General features: G+C 41.7%; 1 protein-coding gene across 1 annotated transcript in view; it reads left to right on the plus strand.

Annotated features, from left to right (window-relative positions):
• Nucleotides 1-23,168, plus strand: part of CNTNAP2 (contactin associated protein like 2) — a 1,200,002-nt gene that overhangs the window by 891,410 nt on the left and 285,424 nt on the right. Inside the window, exon 15 of the mRNA XM_011365532.2 lies at nt 2,748-2,875. Within this exon, the coding sequence (XP_011363834.1) occupies nt 2,748-2,875 (128 nt within the window). The remainder of the gene's footprint in view (nt 1-2,747; nt 2,876-23,168) is intronic.

The following is a 23,168-nucleotide window of genomic DNA, read 5'->3' on the forward strand; positions in this document are numbered from 1 at the left end:
ACCTTCGAGAGGGTAGACTGACTTTGAGGGTGTATACTGGTATATATGAATTCATATATATATATAAGCTTTGACATATATGACAATATAAATTTATCAAAAAGTACCCTTCAGATTCTCATGATCATAACTCATTCCATTACGGAATACCATAAAGATTCTCCCCTCCAAAGATCTTACTTTTATAAAATTAGCCATACCATCTTACAGCTGCTGGGACAGTTAAACAGTGAGAGTACCCACAACTTCTAGAGCACACAGTCTTCCTTCAGCATAGAAACTTGTTTTACCAAAGGTGACACATGGCTGCCTGCTGTATAGTTCAGAGTCAGTCACAAAGTTAATTATTAATTAAGTTTAAGTTATTCTGGTGCCCCTACTGCCACACTTGACTGTGGAGAAGAGTCGGGTAACAGTTGCTCATCATGATAGTCAGTGGAATGTTTGCTCAGTAAATCCCCAAAGGAAGGAGATGATTTAGAGCAGGAGTTGGCAGACTTTTTTTTTTTTTACCTCTTTTACTTCATCTACCTCTCCCCTCTTCCCTCCCCCCTCCCCTCTGGTAACCACTAGTCTGTTGTCCATGTCCCTGAGTCTCTGTTTGTTTGTCCTGTTTATTTGTAGCTTTTAGGTTCGTATCCCACATATAAGTGATATCATGTGGTTTTCAACTTTTCTCTGTCTGACTTATTTCCATTAGTATGATTATCTCGGGTCCATCCATATTGTCGCAAACTTTTTCTATAAAGGTTCTAATAATACATATTTTAGGCTTTGAGAGCTATGTGGTCTCTGTCATAACTGCTTAACTCTACAGTTATAGTGTGGCGGCATCCTAGACAATAAATGTTAAAAAAAAATTGGCTGTATTTCAAAAAAACTTTATGGACTCCAACTTTAAATTTCATGTAATTTTCACATGACAAAATATTTTTCTGCTTTTGATTCTTTTTCAACCATTTAAAATGTAAAGATCATTTTTAGCTCACGGGCCATAAGAGAGCAGGCAACAAGATAAATGGCTCCCAGGATTTGGTTTGCAGACCCCTGGTTTAGAGTTGTGCTTTCCTAAGTGATAATGAACTTGTAGAGACTCACAGCCCGAAGTTCACAGGAGTACACAACATCATTTCTAGTAGGTTGTCAAATTACAGTATGTTGTCCAAAGGTGCTTTCATTTTTTGTTCCTTTAAGAAACACATCAAGCTTAATATCAAAGGCTTTGTTCCTTCCTTGACGTGATTTTAATTGATAGAAGTTCAAATAGAAGAAGTTCGGTTTACAGAAGATTCCACTGAGATATTTGAGGCTGGGTCATTCGTAGCTGCGGTATCAATAAGAATCATAGTGCTTTTCTGCATGGTCTCAGTTCTAATTTGATAGACAAGTTTTTTTAAATAACCTTTATTTTGGAAACTTCAAAGCAATGAAATACCTAAGGCACTCAAACATTTGTTTGAGGCCCACTGGCTAAATTCCCTGACTCTTTCGTGGGTTTCTGTGGGTCCTGACACATGAGGGAGTGTGTGTTCACTGACATTCTGGAAGGTCAGAGGGATAAATAACTGCCTCTAACAGCACAGCATTTTAAAGGCAGGCTTCTAAGTTGGTTCTCCTCAATTCCCTGCATTATTTGCCAAGACGTGTGAAGCAAATCTTTAACCTGATTATTGAATTGTCTGTCTCATTCCTATATCCAAAATTAGTTTTCTTTCCTATGATCAGTTATATGTACAATTTAAAATTCGTTATTTATATTAAGACTGAACAGTGCAAACAAATCATGTAAAAGGGTAAATTTTTGGAATGACTTTACACAGATTTGTGCCTCACCCCCAGCCAGCCTTAAATGAGGGGATCCCTCAGCCTCAGCAGCATGAAAAGAGGATGAGGGGGCAGGGCTTTCCTATCAAGGTAGTATCTGTGCTGTACGTGACTCGACTTGGGTCCATCCCCATGGACCTTGGGCCCATCCCCACGGACCTCCTAGATGTCTGTGCTCCATCCTAGAACCAGTACTTTGCAACTAGCCTTGTCCTCTTCCTTTACTTAGGGTGGGTACGGTGTAGAGTAAGGAGACCAGAAACAAGGTAAGTATAAACAGGAGAAGGAATCTAGGAGGAAAACCAGGTCGGGCTGGAATCTCAGCTCCATCGTGTATTCTGGATGGCAGCAGACACTTAGTGAGCACCTGCTCTGTGCTGGAGACGTCACATAAATGCTTTCAGTTGTTAAACAAGAGGAAATGAAGGAACAAAAAAGCATCCCTCATTTAGCTGATACACAGCAAGGAAAGAAGCCTTCAAAGCAATTAAGGAGACAAAGGGTTCTTTTTTAAAAAAATAAGGTTCTGGTTTATATGTTATGTAAGAAATAAGTTGACTTCGTTGAACTTTAGATTTCACGACGACAGTGAACTCTGCTCAGTGTTTGGAGTGTGTTCTTCAAGCAGCGCCGTCGTCGGCTCTCAACCTAAAATAGCATGTAGCGTACTGGTTGTGACACTCTGGGAATCAGGGCGTCAGTTTTCTTTTTCCAGAAAGCGAAGATGTCCCGGCTGCTTCTGAGCAATGCACCGCGAGACCACCCACAGGAAGAGTGAAAACAACTCGTTAACTGTGGTTCTACTTAGTGAACATCTGAACATTTTTTGGAATGTGTCAATTACTAGGCAACTTAAGCAGTGACCAGAAAAGACGTTTCTAACTCAGCCTCTTGATCCTTTTCTGTCTTTCTCTGTGATTCAGGAGGAAGGATGCTGGCTTCTTATCCTACAAAGATCACCTGCCAGTGAACCAGGTGGTGGTTGGAGATACTGACCGGCAAGGCTCAGAAGCCAAACTGAGCGTGGGTCCCCTGCGCTGCCAAGGAGACAGTAAGTTTGCCCAGCAGTGTGGGCTCTCACTTTCTTCTCAGTTTTAAATGGTGTGTCCCAGCAAATCAGAGGATGGCAGGAAACATTGCTCTTCTCGAACTCCTAAAGAAACATCGGGCAATGCGAAGAACCAAATGGAGAGCAAGAAGACCTTAACACGTAGAAGAGGGTGACAGGAGCTTAGATTTGGGCCTAAAGTGTGGATATCCGTCTTCCTTGTATATTCATACGTAATGAGTTTGACTACTTGAGTTTATGGTGATATATAAATAGCAATTCTAGTAGCATAAAAGCAGCCCTAAACAGCTGTGATTCCACTGAGTGCTGCTGTTAATGCCATTAGCATGACTATTTATATCACCATAAACTGAGTTTATGGTGATATAAATAGTAGCATTATCGTTTCATGTATTGTTGTAAACTTGGATTATGGTCATATAAAGTTTGACATTACTGCTATCAAATTTCATCATCATCAGAGCTTGATATTCCCTTGTACACCAGAGATTGTTGCAGTAACTGTGCCGTGCTCTCAGGATTCAGCATCACAGAGAGAAATTTGGGGCTGCTAGCTTGGACTGTGGGACGTCGAGGAGTTGGTGTGATGATCCCACCTAATTAAGGGCACCACTAGGCTTTTATGCTGTTCGATACCCTTCGGTGTGCTTTATGTGCAGTCAGAGGGAAACGGCGACAGTTGCCATGGGGACTCTGCAGTGACCGTCCTGGGTGTCGTTTCCCCTCTTCCTGTCTGTGCCTGTGATTTGAGCAAATCCCCTGTGTGTTCTGCGGTTTTGCAATGTGCGCTGGGCATCAGGAGACCCAGATTCTGTTGCCTGAATGACTGACTTGCCAGGAGACCTCAGGCAAACCCCTGCCTTGTCTTGGCTATGGTAACGAGAATACCACCTGTGTCCCATCTCCTCCTGGGGAGACCATAAAGGTTTTAGTGCCCAGATCTGGATTCCTCCTAGCAAAGCATTCTGTGAGAGGGACTATTATCACCACTTCCATAAATCAAGGGAGAATTAGACCTGCTCGGTGTAATGAATTGTTGCGTCCACTCAGAGAGGTGTCCGAAGGAATGAAATGATGCACGCTTCCCTGTTTACTACTTAGTAAGTCGAGGCTGTCGGCAATTAGACAACGCAGTATTCCTGACACCAACAAGAGATGGAGTTTTCACTGGTTTTTCTCTTCTTACATAGAGAAAATGAAAATGCTGCCTTTAAAACGGAGACCGGTCAAAAGAACTTCATTAAACATTTATGAAACAATAATGCTTCATTTGTCTAGTCAGGCTTAGTAGAACTACACAATAAGAAATTTAGTTTCTACTGCTTAAGAAAAATCCATGATATAAAATAGTAATAAATATGCATTTTTAAACAAAAATTTTGAGATGGGCTATAGTGTCACTCAAAATAGGCAGGTTCTCATGTGTTGCATAATGAAAATCAGTTTCATTACGTCATACTTATTAATATGTATAGGTGAAATATTTCATTTATAAGTTCTAATTCTTAAGTAAGCTTTGAATTAGAGAAGAGATTTTCATTAAAGTAATTGATTTGGTGAATATAGTTATAAAAATCTGACTTCTGCAAACTTTTGCCATTCTTAAAGAGAAGATTCTAGCTACATTAATATAATGTATCTTGGGAGTGTTAACAGTTTATAGCTAAATTAGCTTATTTTCTCTTAATCAGTCCTCAGGAAGAATTTATGATGTCTGTTATTTGTCCAGCACTTTACTGGGTACTCTGGGAGAATAAGAAAAATAAGTTCAAAGCACATTTTGAGAAATACAGATGAAAAAATATTGGAAAACACAAAATGTTTTATAATTTAATATTTGATTTTATAAATTAAAATTATTACAACTGATGCTCAAGAAAGGAGTGATAGTATATATGAAGCAGACTTTATGTTTAGAAAGAGAACACAGGAAAAGTGTGGGGGTCAGTGTTCATTTGCATTTCTTTCTCAAGACTGTTCTTAGAGACATTTTTGGGACTGTCGATAAGACAAAGAGCTATCTCATTCATCAACTCTGCATGGTTTCAGTATTCTTATAGTACTCAGCTTCAGAGAGACTCTGAATCTATATTTTACCTGATACTTCATGAAAACAAAAGCACAAGCAATATTTAATTGCAGTTATGTGGAATACTTTTGTGTCTAAGAGCATGAGCGAGCGTGAGCGAGCACGAGCACATGCAGCTAAGAATATCATACCTCGTGCTTGACTTTCCAGGCAGCAGGAAGCAATTTTGATGCCCACCTTCCCTTTACGAAGGTCCTAACATGGATGCAGTAATGATAACGGGTCAACATCTTAGCATTTTCCTGGACTTAGACATGTACGATTTCCTTGGATACAGCCCCCTCCACCTCGTGAGGTGGGTAAAGTCAACATTAACCTCTCTGGTTTACAAATAAACAGAATCTTTCTTTTAAAAATGTCATTTTCACAACAAATTTCTGTGTACCCTCGCGGCCTCTGGGAGTCTCCGGGAGGGAAGACAGAAGCCGGAATAGAAACCGCTCTCTCCACACGCAGCCGGGGCTGTTTCTCCAGCCCCTACCTTCCCCGATCAAACTGTTTTAGTAAAAGTATGTCATTTGAGTCTTATTCCACCACTTCCCCCACTCACCTATGTCCAGTTATCACTATTGCATGGGTGTTGCAGGGATTAAGGTCCAATTTTTATAATTTAAGAAGTGGCATAGTGCATTCATCCTGTTGTTTATAGAAATTAACTTAGTGTCATTTACTGATGTCTGTGCAAAGCTACAGTTTAAAAAACCAAATCTGTTGTTGAAAATGTCTTTCTCTATTTGAGGAGTTGAGTGATGACAGCCCCCGGAAGCTGTCTCCTAAATTAGGTCCCGGATCTATCCCCCAGTCTTAGACAGGGAAACAGTTTTTGTGGGCTCTGACCAACTGTTTCAGCAGCTTCAGTTGATTTCGTCATGCCTGCTGAGTTTCATTTTTTCTTTGATTTATCTGAACTTGTAGACCCATCTAATCAAAATGCTAAAGAAAATCAGTGAGTTCCACTCAGGTCTGTTGCATTTCCCTATAGTGCTGTGAAGTGCTTCTTTTTTTTTTTTTTTTGAAAATACATTCAAATGGCAACCTCAAATCTAAATGATGGATGGTTAACTATGATAAAAAGTGCAGTAAAATTACAAATGCCCCTCTTAAACCACTACCCTCACCTAGGAAGAAACAAAAGAGCTATTTAAAAGGATCAAAACCATTGAGAGAGTAGAAATTGTCTTCAAATTTAAAATATAATTATATTTGATAGGGGTTGCTAAACTTCATGGAATAAGTTCAAAAGTAAAATTTCGGGTTTGGGAGGTAGAAATCTTATTCATACTGTATCTAGTGAATTTAATAATTATAGAAATAAAGTACTTGCTAGATAATTGCTGTGTTCTCAGCCACATGAAGTAAAGATTTCCCATTTCTCCTCAAGAAAATACAGGGACTTAAACAGTTCATTAGGATCAAGTTTGCTACAAAAGCAAGTGTTTCCAGTCCACCCGGGGAAGGAATAATTTGGGAAAATGCGTTACTCCAGGACCTAGGAGTTCGTGCGGGAAACCCCCGGGCAGATAGGCAGATGCTGAGTCACGCTGGGGGCTGAAGAAGTAAATTCAGACTCTTAGAGCTACAGAGGTGACTCCGAGGGGCCCAGAGGAAAAAGAGGCCGACAGCACGACCAGTTCAGGAACACTCAGCAGGGGGCAAACCGCGGGTGAAAGAAGTGAGGATGGTCCTGGCGTTTCGTGCACGTGGCAGTGGACGTCTGTCCTCTGGGAATGTGGTCGCATGGACCAGAGTAACTTAAAGCCCGGGCTGTCTTTACTGCAAGACTTTTACAAACCAGGACCACAACCAGCCGGGAAAGACAAGGCAATGACTGTGTCTCCACGGCGCTTCTCCACAGACGGGACATCTCCGGTGCGGGTGTAGACGAGTGTCGTTCTCCATGCGGTATGTGCCAGGGCACACACAGGCCCCTATCACCCTGTGAGTGTGTGTGAGCCATGCTCTGCGTGCTGAGCGAGGGCTGTACGAGGACCAAGGAGCAGCGGCCCCCCTGAGCCCAGGAAGTGATTTCGATGTCGGAGAAGAAGCCACTCCATGGGCACAGAGAGGGCCAGAGTTGGCTTACCCCTCCCTTTGCTGCGTCAGGCTTGGAAGAGACAAGAAGGGAAAAGGGCCCAGGTCGTAAACCAAGCCCTGTATATTCATCTCCTCCCTTGGTTCTCCCACCATCCCGCATGAGGTGACGTCTTTGACTCGAGTGTGCCGCTGTGAAAATAGAACCAGGCTTATCAGGCGATTTACCAAGAGGTTTCAGAGCAGGGGCCAAAAGGTCTGCGGTTGCCGAGAAAATCCCCCAATGGATAAAACTGCATCACTCTCAGTAATTATTTCCTCAGTAGGTGCTCCAGATTTTTTTCCTTCCTCTGTTTCTTCTCAGGAAATGTAGCTGCGTACACTTGTCTCCAGAATAGCTGAAAGCAAGAACAAAGAATAACAATACCCTAATGGTGGGAATCAGAGATCACGCGGTGCAGGCCTCTTGTGTGTCAGATGCAGGGACTGGGCTCCAGGGCAGTGAAGCAGCCAGCCCAGGGTCCCCCACGTGGTTTATGGCACAGCACGTGGAGAGAGAGCTTGACACGAGCCTTCATCTCTAGTCATTCCCCATGGCCACGATGAAGGCTGACATCTACACAGGAAGTTTTGACCTGGAACTCTGACCCGAGGTCCCTGCCTGTCAGCAGCCGAGCATTGTAGTCATGTGGTGCCACCTTCCTAGCTTCACCCGTCAGGAGACCGTGATAGCAAACCCACAGCCACAGGTGTGAGGGCCGGTGGCAGAAAAGTGGTGACTTCTGGGTTTTGGAGGTTTTTTGTTTGTTTGTTTGTTTTTACTTCTACTGCTAGGCAGTTTTTTGGTTGATAAGACAAAGAAAAAAAAACTAGAATGATGTATAGAAACCATTAAACTATTTTTTTTTAATGTCCCAGCCTTTGCTGCTATTGCCAAGGGCAGCTGGCAACTGAGAAGCAGGCGTAGCTCTAAGAATAAGCAGAAATAGTGACATTCTCAGGATTAGAACCTAGGCGAGTTCTCATTAAAGGATGGAGCCCTCTGGGCATATCTGAGGGCAGCTCCCATCACAGATGCAGCAGCGGGGGAGAGGAGGGAGCCTTCGCTTTGGTCTTCCAGGTTCCAGAGTGACTTTAGACAATTAGGAGAAATGGATGACTCCCCAGGAGGGATCAGCTCTTCCATGTTATGTGGCCCTTCAACTTTAGCTGCAAACTCACTGTGGAAATGGAAAGTAAAATTAGTTACAGTCTGGAGGGGAAAAAAAGGTGTTTCTTATAATAGATACAGTATCCCTGTGCGTGGGTGTGACTGACCCTCCCAGCTCTCCCTTCAGAATCTGCTTATCTGTGGAGGAACCATCACATCCCACAGAGGATCTGTCTGGCTGAATGCGCCTTGCTCCTCTTCGTCCCCTCCCTGGGTGCCTGCTCCTTCCCTGTGTTTGGCCATCTGTAGAAGTGACCCGCCCTCTCGCCCTTCCCATGAGCCTTTGGACGAGCTCCTTCACCTCTCTGGGCTTCCCCTCCCACCCACAACCTCCCCTCGGCTGCAAGGACAACGACCGTGACTCCATCACTGAGGTTGTCCTTAGCCTGACTCCCTGCAGCCCTCGCACATGCTGGCGATCTCTAAGTGTGATCGCCTCATTATTATTACATGGTAGAGAGACTCACAGGCTTGCTGTGGGAGAAGCTCTGCCTGCCACCTTGCCCTGCATCCCACTCTCATCCCTGGCCTCCGTACCTGTTCTTGGGGAGACCCACCTTGTCTCACAGCTGAGAGCAAGGCACCTACCCATCAGCCTCCTTCCTAATCTGGAGGTGGTGGCCACGTAGGTGCTCAGGGCCCGGCTGCATTTGCTGGCTTCCAAGGACAAGGTCCTTCCACGTAACAACTCCCATCCCTTCTTTCTCTTTCCCTTTGCCCACTGCAAGTGGGAGCCCTCTCGTTTGCCTGCTGCCATCTTTTAAAACTGCCCTTAGAGAACCTAGGTAAACCCCACCAAGAGCCCAGCAACATAAACCATGCTGACCATCTCAGTGACAACCACAAAGGAAGTCAGCAAAGTTCTTTCTGTAAAGGACCAGACAGGAAGTATTTTAGACTTTCGGCCCGTGTAGGTTCTGTCACAACCTCTTAACCCCGAAGCATGAAAGCTGCCATAGACGATATGTAAACAAATGAGCACAGATAGGTTCCAATAAAATGTTTACAGAAGTAGCTGACAGGCTGGATTTGACCTGAGGGCCATAGTTTTCTAAGCCTTAATCTAGATATATTTTTCAAAAATTTGGGAAAGTGTATAGGATCTTTAAAATGTATTTATTACGGTGGGACTTTTGCTATTTTAATCCAGATTTTATCTGTTTTTTTAAACTCAGCCATAGTAACCTTGCAGTTCACCCACTGATGGTAGTGAGCAAGGATTCAGCTCCCCTTCAGCTGCATTCTCGTACTCTCCATGCATACTCCTCTTTCAGACTGTGTGTATATAGTACTTTCTGTACGCGTGCTCAGCATTGATCTGAAAGCACCGTGTGACTATAACGAAGCACAAAATATATTTACTGCCCTCAAGGAGCCTACAGGAAAGTTGGCAATCAAGACATAAAAACTCCAAATTGAACTTGATGTTCACTCTTATAATTGTTTTTCACCTGGTATCCAGAATGACTTTTCAAAACTGTAAATCAGATTATAGCACTTTTGACTTATAAGCTTCCCTTTACTCTGAAAATTCAGAGCCTTTGCCACATGCTATCAGGCTGTGTATGATCATCCTGGTAGGGCCCACCCCCATCTTGAAAGTATCTGGGTCCACCAGGAGTCACTCCATTAGCATGAATTTCCGTGCAGACCCCAGGCCTACCATGAAGAACAAAAGGACTCCTGTCACTCAAGAAATCCCAAAGGCCTAGAATCTCCACCCCGGGAACTTGGGGCAGAGACCAGATAAATTATTTATTATCCAACCACCTCTGTCCTTTATTCGTTTGCATTATTATTGCCCTTGCCTCAGCAGTAGATGGGACTCAGAGAGATCTATATCCCAGTTCCATCGGCCACACTGAGACACTCACATGTGAGTACAGTGAATGAATATGAGTGCTTAAGTCAGCACAGAAGAGTTAAATAAGCATTTCAAACTAACAGTGGAGCAGTGCCATGAGACCCTTCAGGGTAAACTGCAGAAAACCTTCACAGACAGTCATTGCTGTCGGGGGCCAAGAAAGGATTCATACTTGATTCATACGCATAATTATTTTTAAACTCGAGATTTTTGCACATTTATTCATCTTAACTACATGAAAACTTTTATTCCTTTATACCTTGAAAATCCTTTGAATCTGATGATTATCTTCAAATTAAGGATTCAAAAAAACCATCTTTTTCTAAGTTCTTATATTTTCTCTGGCATTTCTAAATTACAATGCACGTGAAGCATTAAATTTAGAGAACTGTTGTTTAATCTGAATTAGATTAACCCTGGGCCCTTCAGAGACCTAGGCAGACTGTTGCACACTTTGTTTATCCATGTCTCAAGGTTATTACTGACACAATCACACTTAGTCAGTACTTCAGACTTTCTGTTAGGGGGCTAAGCTATGAGCTATGAACCACCTCACTCTGGCATAATTAAAACCGTATTCCAGTTCACCTGTTTTACGATTCCTACTTGGCTTTTCATAAAGCTTCTTTTCACAATCCTAACTTCATGCAAATCTTGGAAACTCAAGAACTTTGTTGAAGAAAACTTTTGAAATGCTTCTTCTTGAAGTTTCCTGACAGTTCCATGGTAGCAATCTTGCTACAGTCATCAGGATAAAACAGATTGTACTAAACTATTGCAAACATTATATGAGATTTGTGTTACTGTCAGTAAAATAAATCCTAATTCAAAACTCACCAGGTGTGTGCGTGGGAAACAGTACGTCCGAATTCATATCCACCCATTGGTGTGGTAAACTGCTCCTTGGAACTAGACATGAAGTCCCAAATGAAAAAGTAAAGGGGACCCCCATCTCCTGTCCTTCCTTACATTTTGTCTCTGAGCCAGTCCTAGAGTAATGAATACCTTCCGGCTGCCTATAAGGGGGAAATTGCCAGTTGCTAGACCAACACTTAATCAAGAATCTCTCGATCCTTAAGTATGGATTGAAAAACCGGATTCAGCAAGGATAACTTGGTCTTTTGAGGAAGGAGAGGTTGTTTGCCCATTAAGATTCTATCTGTGCCTCTTCTGTTCAAGGTTTTTCTTGACATACTCAAGCTTTAGACGATGAAGTGGCTTGACAGTCTTTTCTGCAATTTCTGTGTCTGATGCTTTAAGTATCCCTTAATTCAATTCTAGTAGATTATACTAATCAATTTTGTTTTAAGGTATTTAAACCTTTAGAATTTAATTCTATTTTACTGAATAGGATGCACATTAGGACTTGAACTTAAAATATGGCCTGTTATTTAACAGAAATATGTTTGCTAGTTTTCACTGGAATCATGATTAGACATATGTCTCAAATATACCACTCTGGTTTTCTTTCTCATTGCCTTACCTGAGATAATAGTGTGACTGAAGACATCAAGATTGCTATGGGATAACCTCATCTTCATTGGGTAATTGGTTTACTCTTATGGTTTGACCAAAGTTATTAAGTCATCCCTGACTGCCTCATTTTCTTCACACCAAAAACAGACAACACCAGAAAGTAAAAAGCTAGCACTTTTTATTAAATAACCTAACGCCTTGGAATGGAATTGTGAAAAGAGAATATGACCCAAGAAGTAGAGCTGAGAAGATACTCTTTACTTATGTCTTCATTTATTCTTTGCTTATGTATTTCAAGGAGATGTAGTCTTCATCTTAAACTTTCAGACTTGCATTTGGAAAAATGCATCTGTTATTGTTTAGTATAACGATAGTTCAGTGCACCAGCATTAAATTTGGGTGTTTCTTTGCCTATAGAACTCATCATTTTCCTGGCTTATACTGATACCACCAAAAAGAAGTTGCTTATATCTTGAAGATCTGTAGGAAATAAGACCATAGTTCAGGGTAGCATCTGTGATAAAGCAAATGTTACAGCTTCTTTCTGGGGCTAAGGAGAGAGAACACACTATTGATCGCACCCAAGGCCTTAGGTGGCCATATCATGTCTGAAACTAGATATTTCTTGGTGGGCAGTGTTATATTCACACTATGTCTTACGATTCTATAAAGCAGCAAATTACGTTTGATACAATAAGAGAACCCAACAAAAGTATCTCAGTTTGAAACATCGATTCTTAGGACTTTCTATTCTTGAGAAAACTGCTAAACTATTTTAACTCTTCTGGCTTACTTAACTCCAATGTTAAAGAAAAATTTCCTCCACCCTTCAAGATCTTCTGGCTAGATTAATAATCAATTTTACAGGAGACATATTAGCAAGAGAAAAACAAATTAATGTTTAGTGATATGTTTTATACCACTTTGGCGAGTTACTCAGTGTTCCTGACTCTCTTATAAAAGGGTAACTTCTACTCAGTTTTCAGAGCTTCTACTGTCTGCTGTTTTTTAAAAATAATCAGCACAAAATAATTAATATGCCAAAGAGGCCTATTTTAGGGTGGCAAATTCTGTTTCCCTTCAAAGCACTAAATTAATGATGAACCTCCTTATTTCAGAACAAGTCTGCAAGACTTGTAGTAAGAGAGGCCAATAATAAGTTTGAGTCTGTGGCCTTTAGTGCTGGTGTTTTAGAATCATTTCTTGCTGTATCACCCAAAAAGCCATACAATCAAGACAGATCTGTCCTCTCTGAGAGCACCTCTCCACTGGGGGAGAAACAGAGCACTAAGGAGCCAGAACTTCATTTTCCCCGTCAGTTCATTGGTTGTTATTCTTGAGTAGCATTACCCATTGCCCACATGGTAGCCACGAGAAACATGTGGCCATTGAGCATTTAAAATGTGACTAGCATGACTGAGGATATGAATTTTTTATTTTATTTAATTTTAATTAGCTTAAATTTAAATGGCCACAAATGGCTAGTGGCCACCATATCAGATACAAAGCTTTAGAGTGAAGGGATTCAGAATGAGTCTCCTCAAAATGTGCCACATTGGCCTGCAAGCTCTTATGAGCTGAAGGCAATCAAAAGCCAGTAGAACTCTCTGTGCCCCCCGCCCCCCCCCAAAAAAAACTCTACCTCTACCTTAAATACCTAAAAGAATTTAGATATGGGGCCTGGCCCAGAAAGAGAGAGATTACCAATATGAAAGTTTTATCTGAACCCGCTCTCTGTGTGGCAGGACGAACAAACATCTAATTACTAAACATCTGCTCTTCTCGTGGTCCTACGAATCACCCTCCTCCCCTTTGAACCCCAGGTCCCTGTCTCGTTCCTTAGCTCAAGATGGCTGTAAGTCTCAGTTGCCTGGCTGGGTCTCACTGTCTCTGTGGGGCCCCTGTATATACTTATGGAAATTCGATTTTCTCCGGTTAATATGTCTTATGTTAATTTAATTATTAAACCAGCCAAAAGAACCTAGAAGGGTAGAGGAAATATTTTCCTCCCAACAAGAGCAACAGTGAGAAGCCACTTTAGAGAACCCAAGAACCTGTCCTTATTTGGAATGCAGTCTTTCCTGTGGCTGATAGTAGGCCTGCTCTGACCTTTCCTGGAGTAACAAAGAATTAAATATGAAGGAGGAGAAAAGGTGGAGGTTTTCCTTTGGGACTAAACCTAATGTTAGAAAAGATCGCAAGTGCCTGGATGAACGCACTGCTTGGGAGGTGCATAGAGCATTTCCCAGCTGCTCTGCAGTGTTTCCTGAGCACCAGCCATGCAGATGAGACAGGATGTGACATTGTAACTACCCCTCCCTCCTGCGAGGACACAGCAAAACACGCCAACCAGGGAGCTTGTTAGAGACTCAGTGCCCAGGGTTATTGGAGCTGGTCACATGGGCAGCCCCTGCCTGGCATACACCCAAGTTCCAGACTCCCAGAGGAAAGCAGGTTTCAGCACAGACCATGTTGTCTGTACCAACAGTTTGGGGACAGTGAGACACTCCTAGTAGTTATTCAGTTAACCTTGCTGGAATCTGAGTTTCCAGATGCCAGCCACCGGCAAGCCTCGTAAACGGCCCTTTTCCAGGATAAGCAGTCAGATCTGCTACGTTAACTCTTCTCCGGGTAGGTGTCCTCTCTCGTTTCTCCGTCCATGGACACAACGCAGCACTTCTCCAGCATACCGACGCTGCTCCTTGCCTTTCTTCTCTAGTTCCCACCTCTTCTCCACAAGGAGGACCCCGTCTCACCCCTCTCCCTCCAGCAGGAGTCCTGTCCCACATCCGCATCCACGACTTCACTCCTTGCTTCACGCTCCACACCCCGACTGCTCTTCACCTCAGACAACCCCTTCCCAAAATCGTAAAACCAGAAGGAAGCAGAAGAGCAGAGCTCGTGCTGCTTCCTCTTGCACAGGTCAGCTGTACCTCATCATCTGGAGTTCCTGCCGCACCGAGTCCCTGAGCAGGGCCGGCTGCACACTGTGCAAAGCCCAGTGCAAAATGCGGATGCAGGACCCTGGTTAAAAAAGTACAAAGAACTTCAAAACGAGGACGGCAGAGCATTAAACCAAGTCCGGGGCCCTTCCATGGCCACCTAGGTCACGTACCCATGTTCTGAGCCCATGTTCTGGGCAAGTGCAAGGTCGACCCTAGACCCTGAGCATCCTTGGGATGTGGCCCATCTGCAGGTACTGGGTCTGCGAGCCTCGTTTTTCTGTTAGATGTGAACCTCAAGGAACATTTGTGTGATGAGAATCAAACTATGTATGGGAGACATCCAACACAAGAAAGTTCTATAAATACTGGCAAGCCATGTCATATTGTCAAGTGTTTCCTAAATTTGTCTAATCACAACAGTTCCCTGGGGTGCTTGTCAAAATGCAGATTTCTGTCCCCTTCCCCCAGAGATTTTGATTGAGAATCTCAAGAGTAGAGCCCAAGACTCTGTTTTTAAGATGTTTTCTAGAGGATATTTATGACAGGAGAATTATAGAAACTCTGGCTAAGAACACAACATTTTGGGGCAGACAGACCTAGGCTCAAATTCTCCATTTACCAGCAGCGTGCCATTGGAAAAGTCATTTAATTTCACTAAACTTCAATTTCGTCATCTGTAAAATAGATATAATTATGCTTAGTACAAAAGGTTGCTATGGGAATAAAATGAGACAAATGTATGTAAAGAGCTTAAAACAGTGATTGGTGCACTAAGTTCTCAGCGATGGTAGTTACAAATATTACACAAAAGAACAAAACTTCTTTAAGCTGCTCAGTTTTGTAAAACTGAATATGAATAAGCTTAAAGACAGATTTCTAAATGTAATCATTATTATGTTCATCAAATTAAAGTCATTTAGAAATAATGAGTTAAATCTGAGGTTAACAAAAGAATCGATTACCAATGGTAAATGTATTTTGAGCACCAGCTGTATACAAGACATTGTGACAGGCTGTAAACGCAGAAGCATGACCAATGGTTTTCAAAATTAAGAAATTTATAATCTGGTTTAGAATAAGACAGCGGGATGAAAATATGCAGCTCTTTACAAGAAAGAATATAAAGGTAAAGCAGAAAGTACAGTCCTCACCTTGAGCGGCTTCTTAAAGGAAGGGTGGAGAGAATCATTTACACGGGGGTTGGTGCAGTGGGTAGAGGGCTTGAGCTGAAATTGTAAGATAATAATTAAAGCAAACTGATAGAAGCAAAAGTTTCCTGTAAAAAATATGTACATGACACATAATAAGCATTTGGGTATATGCTGAAATAAATAAAATGGGACCTGACCTGGAACCAGAAAAACCACCAAATGCTAGGCCAAGAGCTGAATATATTCCATAGGCAATGGGGAGTTTGTAAGCCAGAAATAGGAGAGAGGGAATAATCTTTTGAAGATTTCATTAAAGTATTAAACTCTTCCTTTATGCTTAGCTTCAAAGATCCGTGCTCATATAGTTTATCTTTCTCCAGTATATATTTTAAAAATAAAAGGAACATTGCTATAAAGAAAATGAGGTAATTCAGTAAAGGGGTTACAGTAGGTCTCTATCCAGGATGGTATAACAAACATTTAAATGCATCGTTGGATTCTCAGCATAGAAATCTTTCCTTTTAAGACTTTTTAAAGCTACTAATTTTAGACAAGCCTTTATTAATTGTGTGAAAACTCTCCAGAAAAGATAGTATTTTGATATTTTTAACAAATCTGTGAGATTGTTGGTGAGTTGTTGCTGGAACCATTTAAGCATGATGACAGTCTGGGCTGAGTTGTGTTTAGAAAGACATGTTGCAGCCCCAACCCCAAGGTTCATGAGTGCGACTTTATTTGGCAAGAGGGTCTTTGCAGATATTCAGGTCAAGATGAAGTCATACTTGACTTGGAGCAGGTGGAGGGAATCCAGTGCTATATGATGATGTCCTTGTAAGAAGAGAAAACAGTGACACGACACGAGCAGCGAAGGAGGCCATGTGGTGGAGGAGCGGAGACAGGAGCTGCCCTGTCACGAGCGGGGAACATGCAGGCTTGCTAGCAACCCAGACGCTACGACAGGCACGGGGTAGATTCCCCCTCAGAACCGTCAGGAGGAACCAGCCTACCAGCATCGGATTTCAGGCTCTAGTCTCCAGAATTATGAGAGAATAAATTTCGGTTGCTTTTAGCACCTAGTTGTGGTACTTTGTTACAGCAGCCCTGAAAACCTGGTACAGTTCCTCATTACCTGAAGAGAGAAAACAGAGGCACAGTTCAGGTGGTCTTTCAGCTCAAAGAGGACTAGGCTATGTTTATTATGTAAAGCAGGGGTCCCCAACCCCCGGGCCATAGACTGGTACTGGTCTATGGCCTGTTAGGAACCAGGCCTCCCAGCAGGTGAGCGGCAGGCCAACAAGCGAAGCTTCATCTGTATTTGCATCCGCTCCCCAGCACAAGCATCACCGCCTCAGCTCCACCTCAGATCATCAGGCATTAGGTTCTCATAGAAGCCCTGGTCCCTGGTGCCAAAAAGGTTGGGGACCTCTGAAAGGACAGCTGAGAACGGTTGAAAAGACACAAGTAAAGCTGGTCTCATTTAATGTAGAGTCTACACCCTACAGAGCAGTTCCTATGAAAGGAGAAAGTTCTCATCACAGGAAATCCAAGCTTGCTTCCTGGCACTCTTCTGTATGATGGGTACAGCTCACCTGTGCCCTCCTGAGGTGACGAAGCCTTTGTGGTGAAACCCAGGACTGATAAATGTATCATATAGTAAAAATCTCATAATAATGATTATAGGTAACACTTATTAAATATCTAGCATGTGTCAGGTATAGTTTAAACACTTCAGAGATTAGCTCATTTAATCTTCAAGTGTTTTATGAAGACAGTAATATCACGATCCCTGGTCTACAAACAAGATAGCTGAGACAGGGAAAGATTCGGTAATTGGCTTCAAGTCACACAGTGATGGCTGGGCAGGAATCTAACCCAGGCAGACTGGCTCCAGAGCCCGAACTCGTAGCCTTTGTAGTACCAGATTCTTGCCAGGAAGACCCAGTCCTTTTGTACAATGAGAGCCGCCTCCCTGGCTGCATTCTCGTAGACTCTGGCTTCCAGAGCACTATGGGGAGCTGAGGCCTTGCAAACGCACAGAGGAGGTAACAGCTGCATTGGGTTCCCGCGGCTGCCTTAACCAATTACCACAGACTGGCGGCTCAAACAGCAGGGCTTCATCTTCTCACAGTCCTGGAGGCTGGAAATCCAAAATCAAGGGGTCAGCAGGCCACACTCCCTCCAGCGGCTCTAAGGGGGTCCTTCCCTGTCCTTCCAGCTTCTGCTGGTTGCTGGCATTCCTCGGCACGTAGCCGCTTAACTCCAGTCTCTGCCTCTATCTTCACGTGACTTTCTCCTCCCTGTGTCTGTGTGTCCTTTCCTGTCTCTTACAAGGACGCTGTCATTGGAGTTGGGGCCCAGCCTAATTCAGTATGACCTCATCTTGATTTTTAGCTTAATTACAGCAAAGACCTTGTTTTCAAATATAGTCACACTCTGAGTTTCAGATGGTTCTGAATTTTGGAGAGACACGATTCGTGCTACAACAGCCAAGAAATATCTCACTAGTTCAGCAGAGAAGAGGGTTTACCCAAGAGCCTCTGTACTCTTGCACCTCCAGAACTGTGTCTCGTGGGCCGTGACCTTTCAGCCAAGCACCCAGCACAGTTCTTTGCACATGACATGGTCCTAAGTATGTCAGGTTTCACTGGAGTGACTCACCCCAGCAGAGGTCCAAGCAACCCACCCGGAAGACCCAATCACACTGTTGTCATTGCCAACACCAAGTTCATTACAGTTGAAATTCATTGTTTAATATCTTGTAATCAGTGTGTTTTGACGTTTAAGAGAATTTGGTAGATGATGTCACAATTGCAGTAATCAGAGTCACCAGTTAAAGAATGACAGGACATAAAAGAATCAGGACTTCTCTTACTCGGGGTGCTGTTTACGTAAAGCTAAGTTGAGACACATATACTTGAGTTGTAAAAAAGCTATACATTAATGTGCATCTGAGTTCATGAGGATTTGTTCTCTTAATAAACAGTGTATCTACTAAGCCATCTACATGCCAGTTTTCACTAAGATTTTTAAAATAAAGTATTTTTATTATGGCATATAGAAGAGTTACAAAATATTTCTGTAAGAGTCTCTGATCTATTTTTTAACTGGTAATTTTAAATAATTCTGCTGTTAAGTAAGCTGCTTTCATCCGTTAGCTTATGTTAAGAAATAAGCTTTATTATTCAATTCACATCTTTATATTCGTGGTTTTCCAAATAGATGGCATGTTCTATGTCTGTACATTTTTATTAAACATAAGTTATTTTATGCCTATAAAAGTCTATTCCTGAAAAGAAATGATTTTGCTCCTAAAAAAGAACATTAAGTTTACAAGATGGCTTGATACCGTCTTTCTGTACTATGACTAGTTGCCCGTCTGGTTGTTTATTATGAGAAGAGCAGAGCATCTCCGAATTTCTACAAGATGCTTGCAATTTAGTATTTATCCATTGACTTCTTACATAAATTATATAGTTGTTAAGTAGAATTATTGCCACAGATTTTTTTTGAGTTCGCGATAGAATTAAAATAGCCTTTTAAGTCTTAAAAACATTAATAATAAAAGCCCAATTATGTGAACACAGCTACTACATACCCCATGAGCTAACATATGCCCCCGTGTTTATTCTGGCAGGCATTGTGCAAAGTTTCCAATGAACATGAGTATCATTTATGACATATGAGAAACTTAGTTCATTCGCCCTTTAGACTCAAGTCCCTTAGTTTCCTACATCAGTTGCTTTTTATTATTCTTTTATGTGGAGCCTCTTACAGCAAGCTCACATAAGACAACAAGTGACCCAGGGGAGTGTTCATTTAAAACATTATAAACAAATAGGGCTTTTCTGGGCCCCTGTTCTTTAAAATTTAATTAAAATGCTTCATCTCTCATCACAGAAATGTATTCCATTCTAACCTCTTAGCCTTGTTATTAGTTATAGTTTGGTTAGATTTTTAAATAGAACTCAATTTTTCTCAAGTGTTTTAGACAGGAAGAAAGAATGTTCCATGGAGTACCTGTCAGCCTTTCCCAGGAAAGAAGTTTTAATTGAACATCTATCTCCTCTTCTTTAGCTAATCCTGATAGCTTGTGAAGCAAGTATATACGAGTTGCAAAATAAACTAAGATGCTGAATTCTCCTTTCCTATCCTGAGGAAAATATTCCTGACTAAGCTGGGTTCACTTCTTCCTCGGGTGGACTATCACTGCCCAGTTATAGATTTTCTTGGTAACCTACCATCCTTGTAGTCCTTTCCATTTACAAATAAATGTTTCCTGTTTATTTATGGGAGGACGCCACCTTCCCAAATCTGCCTGAAACTCTTCTGCAGTTCTCCCTGAAGAGTCCACAGAGATGCCGAGGTGGGACACAGGTGCTGCTGTGCTTTCTCATTCATGTACTTGTGGCAACTAGTAAAATACAAACAAATGTCACCGTCGTAGCTTCCCAAGGCCTTGCTGCTCCCGCGCTCACTCCCCCTGCATGCACTCAAGGAAGGGGAGATGCTCAAGGACATTGGGATAGCTAAATGGCATCGAGAGGGATGTGCAAGTGTCATAAACTGGAAAATTGGAGCCAAAGGTGAAACAGCATCTTCCTTCAAAGAGCTCAATCTTATTTTAAGAACATATGATCCGTGGAGGACTTTATCATAAATTGATCTGAAAGAGCCAAAAAGCTTCTGAGAGTTCTCATTTTCCAGTGACCGTGGTGTTTGCTGATTCAATAGTCCAGCACAATTTAGAAGTATTATTGCTTAGTTACTGAAGAGACCTTTGGTTGGATTTAATTGTTCCTGAAAATGGTTTAACCTGGGCCACTATACTTTGGTATAATCCAGTAGGGGTGCTTTTCCTGTGGTCCATGGTCCCAAGGAAACTATCACTTTCAATAGCTTCTTACAAGACTCTGTGACCCTTCCAAGTAGCACCGATCTAATATCTGTATCAGTTTTTTTAAATCCTGCATGCATTTGCGAGCTTGGGGAAAAACGAACACAGGATAGAACACAAAAAGATGAACGTATTACTAACAATCCCCACATGCCCACTGTGTCTGAAACACTCTCTCTGAGCACAGAGGCTTTTGAAAGCGTAGGTGGGGAGCCCAGGCATTGAGAGAACAGTGCGACCAGCTTCTGAACGCAAGAACATTGATGTGGCCAAAGAAAACCGTGAGGGAAAATTCTGTGAGAAATAAGCCTGTGCTTTATGCCAGTAAGCTCAAGAGGGACTTGTGCATCCCAGAGAAAAGAAGGCTGAATTAGGTTTACAGATTTGATACCAGGTGGCTAATGCTAAAGATTGTCAATCTTTTTTTGTCTTTGGTTTCTTTGTTTTAACATGTATGTGCTCAGAAGAAAAAGAAAAAGAATTGATGGGAGAAATCTTAAAACTCATTCTGTTCTTTCATGAAAGTGAGCAATTCAAATAATTTTGCTTCCATCTTGAGTAGATATTCACCATGATTTGGACATTAAAGCCGGACTTAGGCTTCATTGAGCACCAGGTCCTCGCCTCCTTAGAAGGTAGAGAATATGCCAGCCAGTATTTCATAGGCTAGTCTGTTTCTGGCTCACATAGTTATGAAGACTCATCTGTACCTGCTATACATTAATGTGCATCTGAGTTCATGAGGATTTGTTCTCTTAATAAACAGTGTATCTACTAAGCCATCTACATGCCAGTTTTCACTAAGATTTTTAAAATAAAGTATTTTTATTATGGCATATAGAAGAGTTACAAAATATTTCTGTAAGAGTCTCTGATCTATTTTTTAACTGGTAATTTTAAATAATTCTGCTGTTAAGTAAGCTGCTTTCATCCGTTAGCTTATGTTAAGAAATAAGCTTTATTATTCAATTCACATCTTTATATTCGTGGTTTTCCAAATAGATGGCATGTTCTATGTCTGTACATTTTTATTAAACATAAGTTATTTTATGCCTATAAAAGTCTATTCCTGAAAAGAAATGATTTTGCTCCTAAAAAAGAACATTAAGTTTACAAGATGGCTTGATACCGTCTTTCTGTACTATGACTAGTTGCCCGTCTGGTTGTTTATTATGAGAAGAGCAGAGCATCTCCGAATTTCTACAAGATGCTTGCAATTTAGTATTTATCCATTGACTTCTTACATAAATTATATAGTTGTTAAGTAGAATTATTGCCACAGATTTTTTTTGAGTTCGCGATAGAATTAAAATAGCCTTTTAAGTCTTAAAAACATTAATAATAAAAGCCCAATTATGTGAACACAGCTACTACATACCCCATGAGCTAACATATGCCCCCGTGTTTATTCTGGCAGGCATTGTGCAAAGTTTCCAATGAACATGAGTATCATTTATGACATATGAGAAACTTAGTTCATTCGCCCTTTAGACTCAAGTCCCTTAGTTTCCTACATCAGTTGCTTTTTATTATTCTTTTATGTGGAGCCTCTTACAGCAAGCTCACATAAGACAACAAGTGACCCAGGGGAGTGTTCATTTAAAACATTATAAACAAATAGGGCTTTTCTGGGCCCCTGTTCTTTAAAATTTAATTAAAATGCTTCATCTCTCATCACAGAAATGTATTCCATTCTAACCTCTTAGCCTTGTTATTAGTTATAGTTTGGTTAGATTTTTAAATAGAACTCAATTTTTCTCAAGTGTTTTAGACAGGAAGAAAGAATGTTCCATGGAGTACCTGTCAGCCTTTCCCAGGAAAGAAGTTTTAATTGAACATCTATCTCCTCTTCTTTAGCTAATCCTGATAGCTTGTGAAGCAAGTATATACGAGTTGCAAAATAAACTAAGATGCTGAATTCTCCTTTCCTATCCTGAGGAAAATATTCCTGACTAAGCTGGGTTCACTTCTTCCTCGGGTGGACTATCACTGCCCAGTTATAGATTTTCTTGGTAACCTACCATCCTTGTAGTCCTTTCCATTTACAAATAAATGTTTCCTGTTTATTTATGGGAGGACGCCACCTTCCCAAATCTGCCTGAAACTCTTCTGCAGTTCTCCCTGAAGAGTCCACAGAGATGCCGAGGTGGGACACAGGTGCTGCTGTGCTTTCTCATTCATGTACTTGTGGCAACTAGTAAAATACAAACAAATGTCACCGTCGTAGCTTCCCAAGGCCTTGCTGCTCCCGCGCTCACTCCCCCTGCATGCACTCAAGGAAGGGGAGATGCTCAAGGACATTGGGATAGCTAAATGGCATCGAGAGGGATGTGCAAGTGTCATAAACTGGAAAATTGGAGCCAAAGGTGAAACAGCATCTTCCTTCAAAGAGCTCAATCTTATTTTAAGAACATATGATCCGTGGAGGACTTTATCATAAATTGATCTGAAAGAGCCAAAAAGCTTCTGAGAGTTCTCATTTTCCAGTGACCGTGGTGTTTGCTGATTCAATAGTCCAGCACAATTTAGAAGTATTATTGCTTAGTTACTGAAGAGACCTTTGGTTGGATTTAATTGTTCCTGAAAATGGTTTAACCTGGGCCACTATACTTTGG

This window comes from Pteropus vampyrus, unplaced genomic scaffold (assembly GCF_000151845.1).
Source record: "Pteropus vampyrus isolate Shadow unplaced genomic scaffold, Pvam_2.0 Scaffold112, whole genome shotgun sequence".
NCBI lineage: Eukaryota > Metazoa > Chordata > Mammalia > Chiroptera > Pteropodidae > Pteropus > Pteropus vampyrus.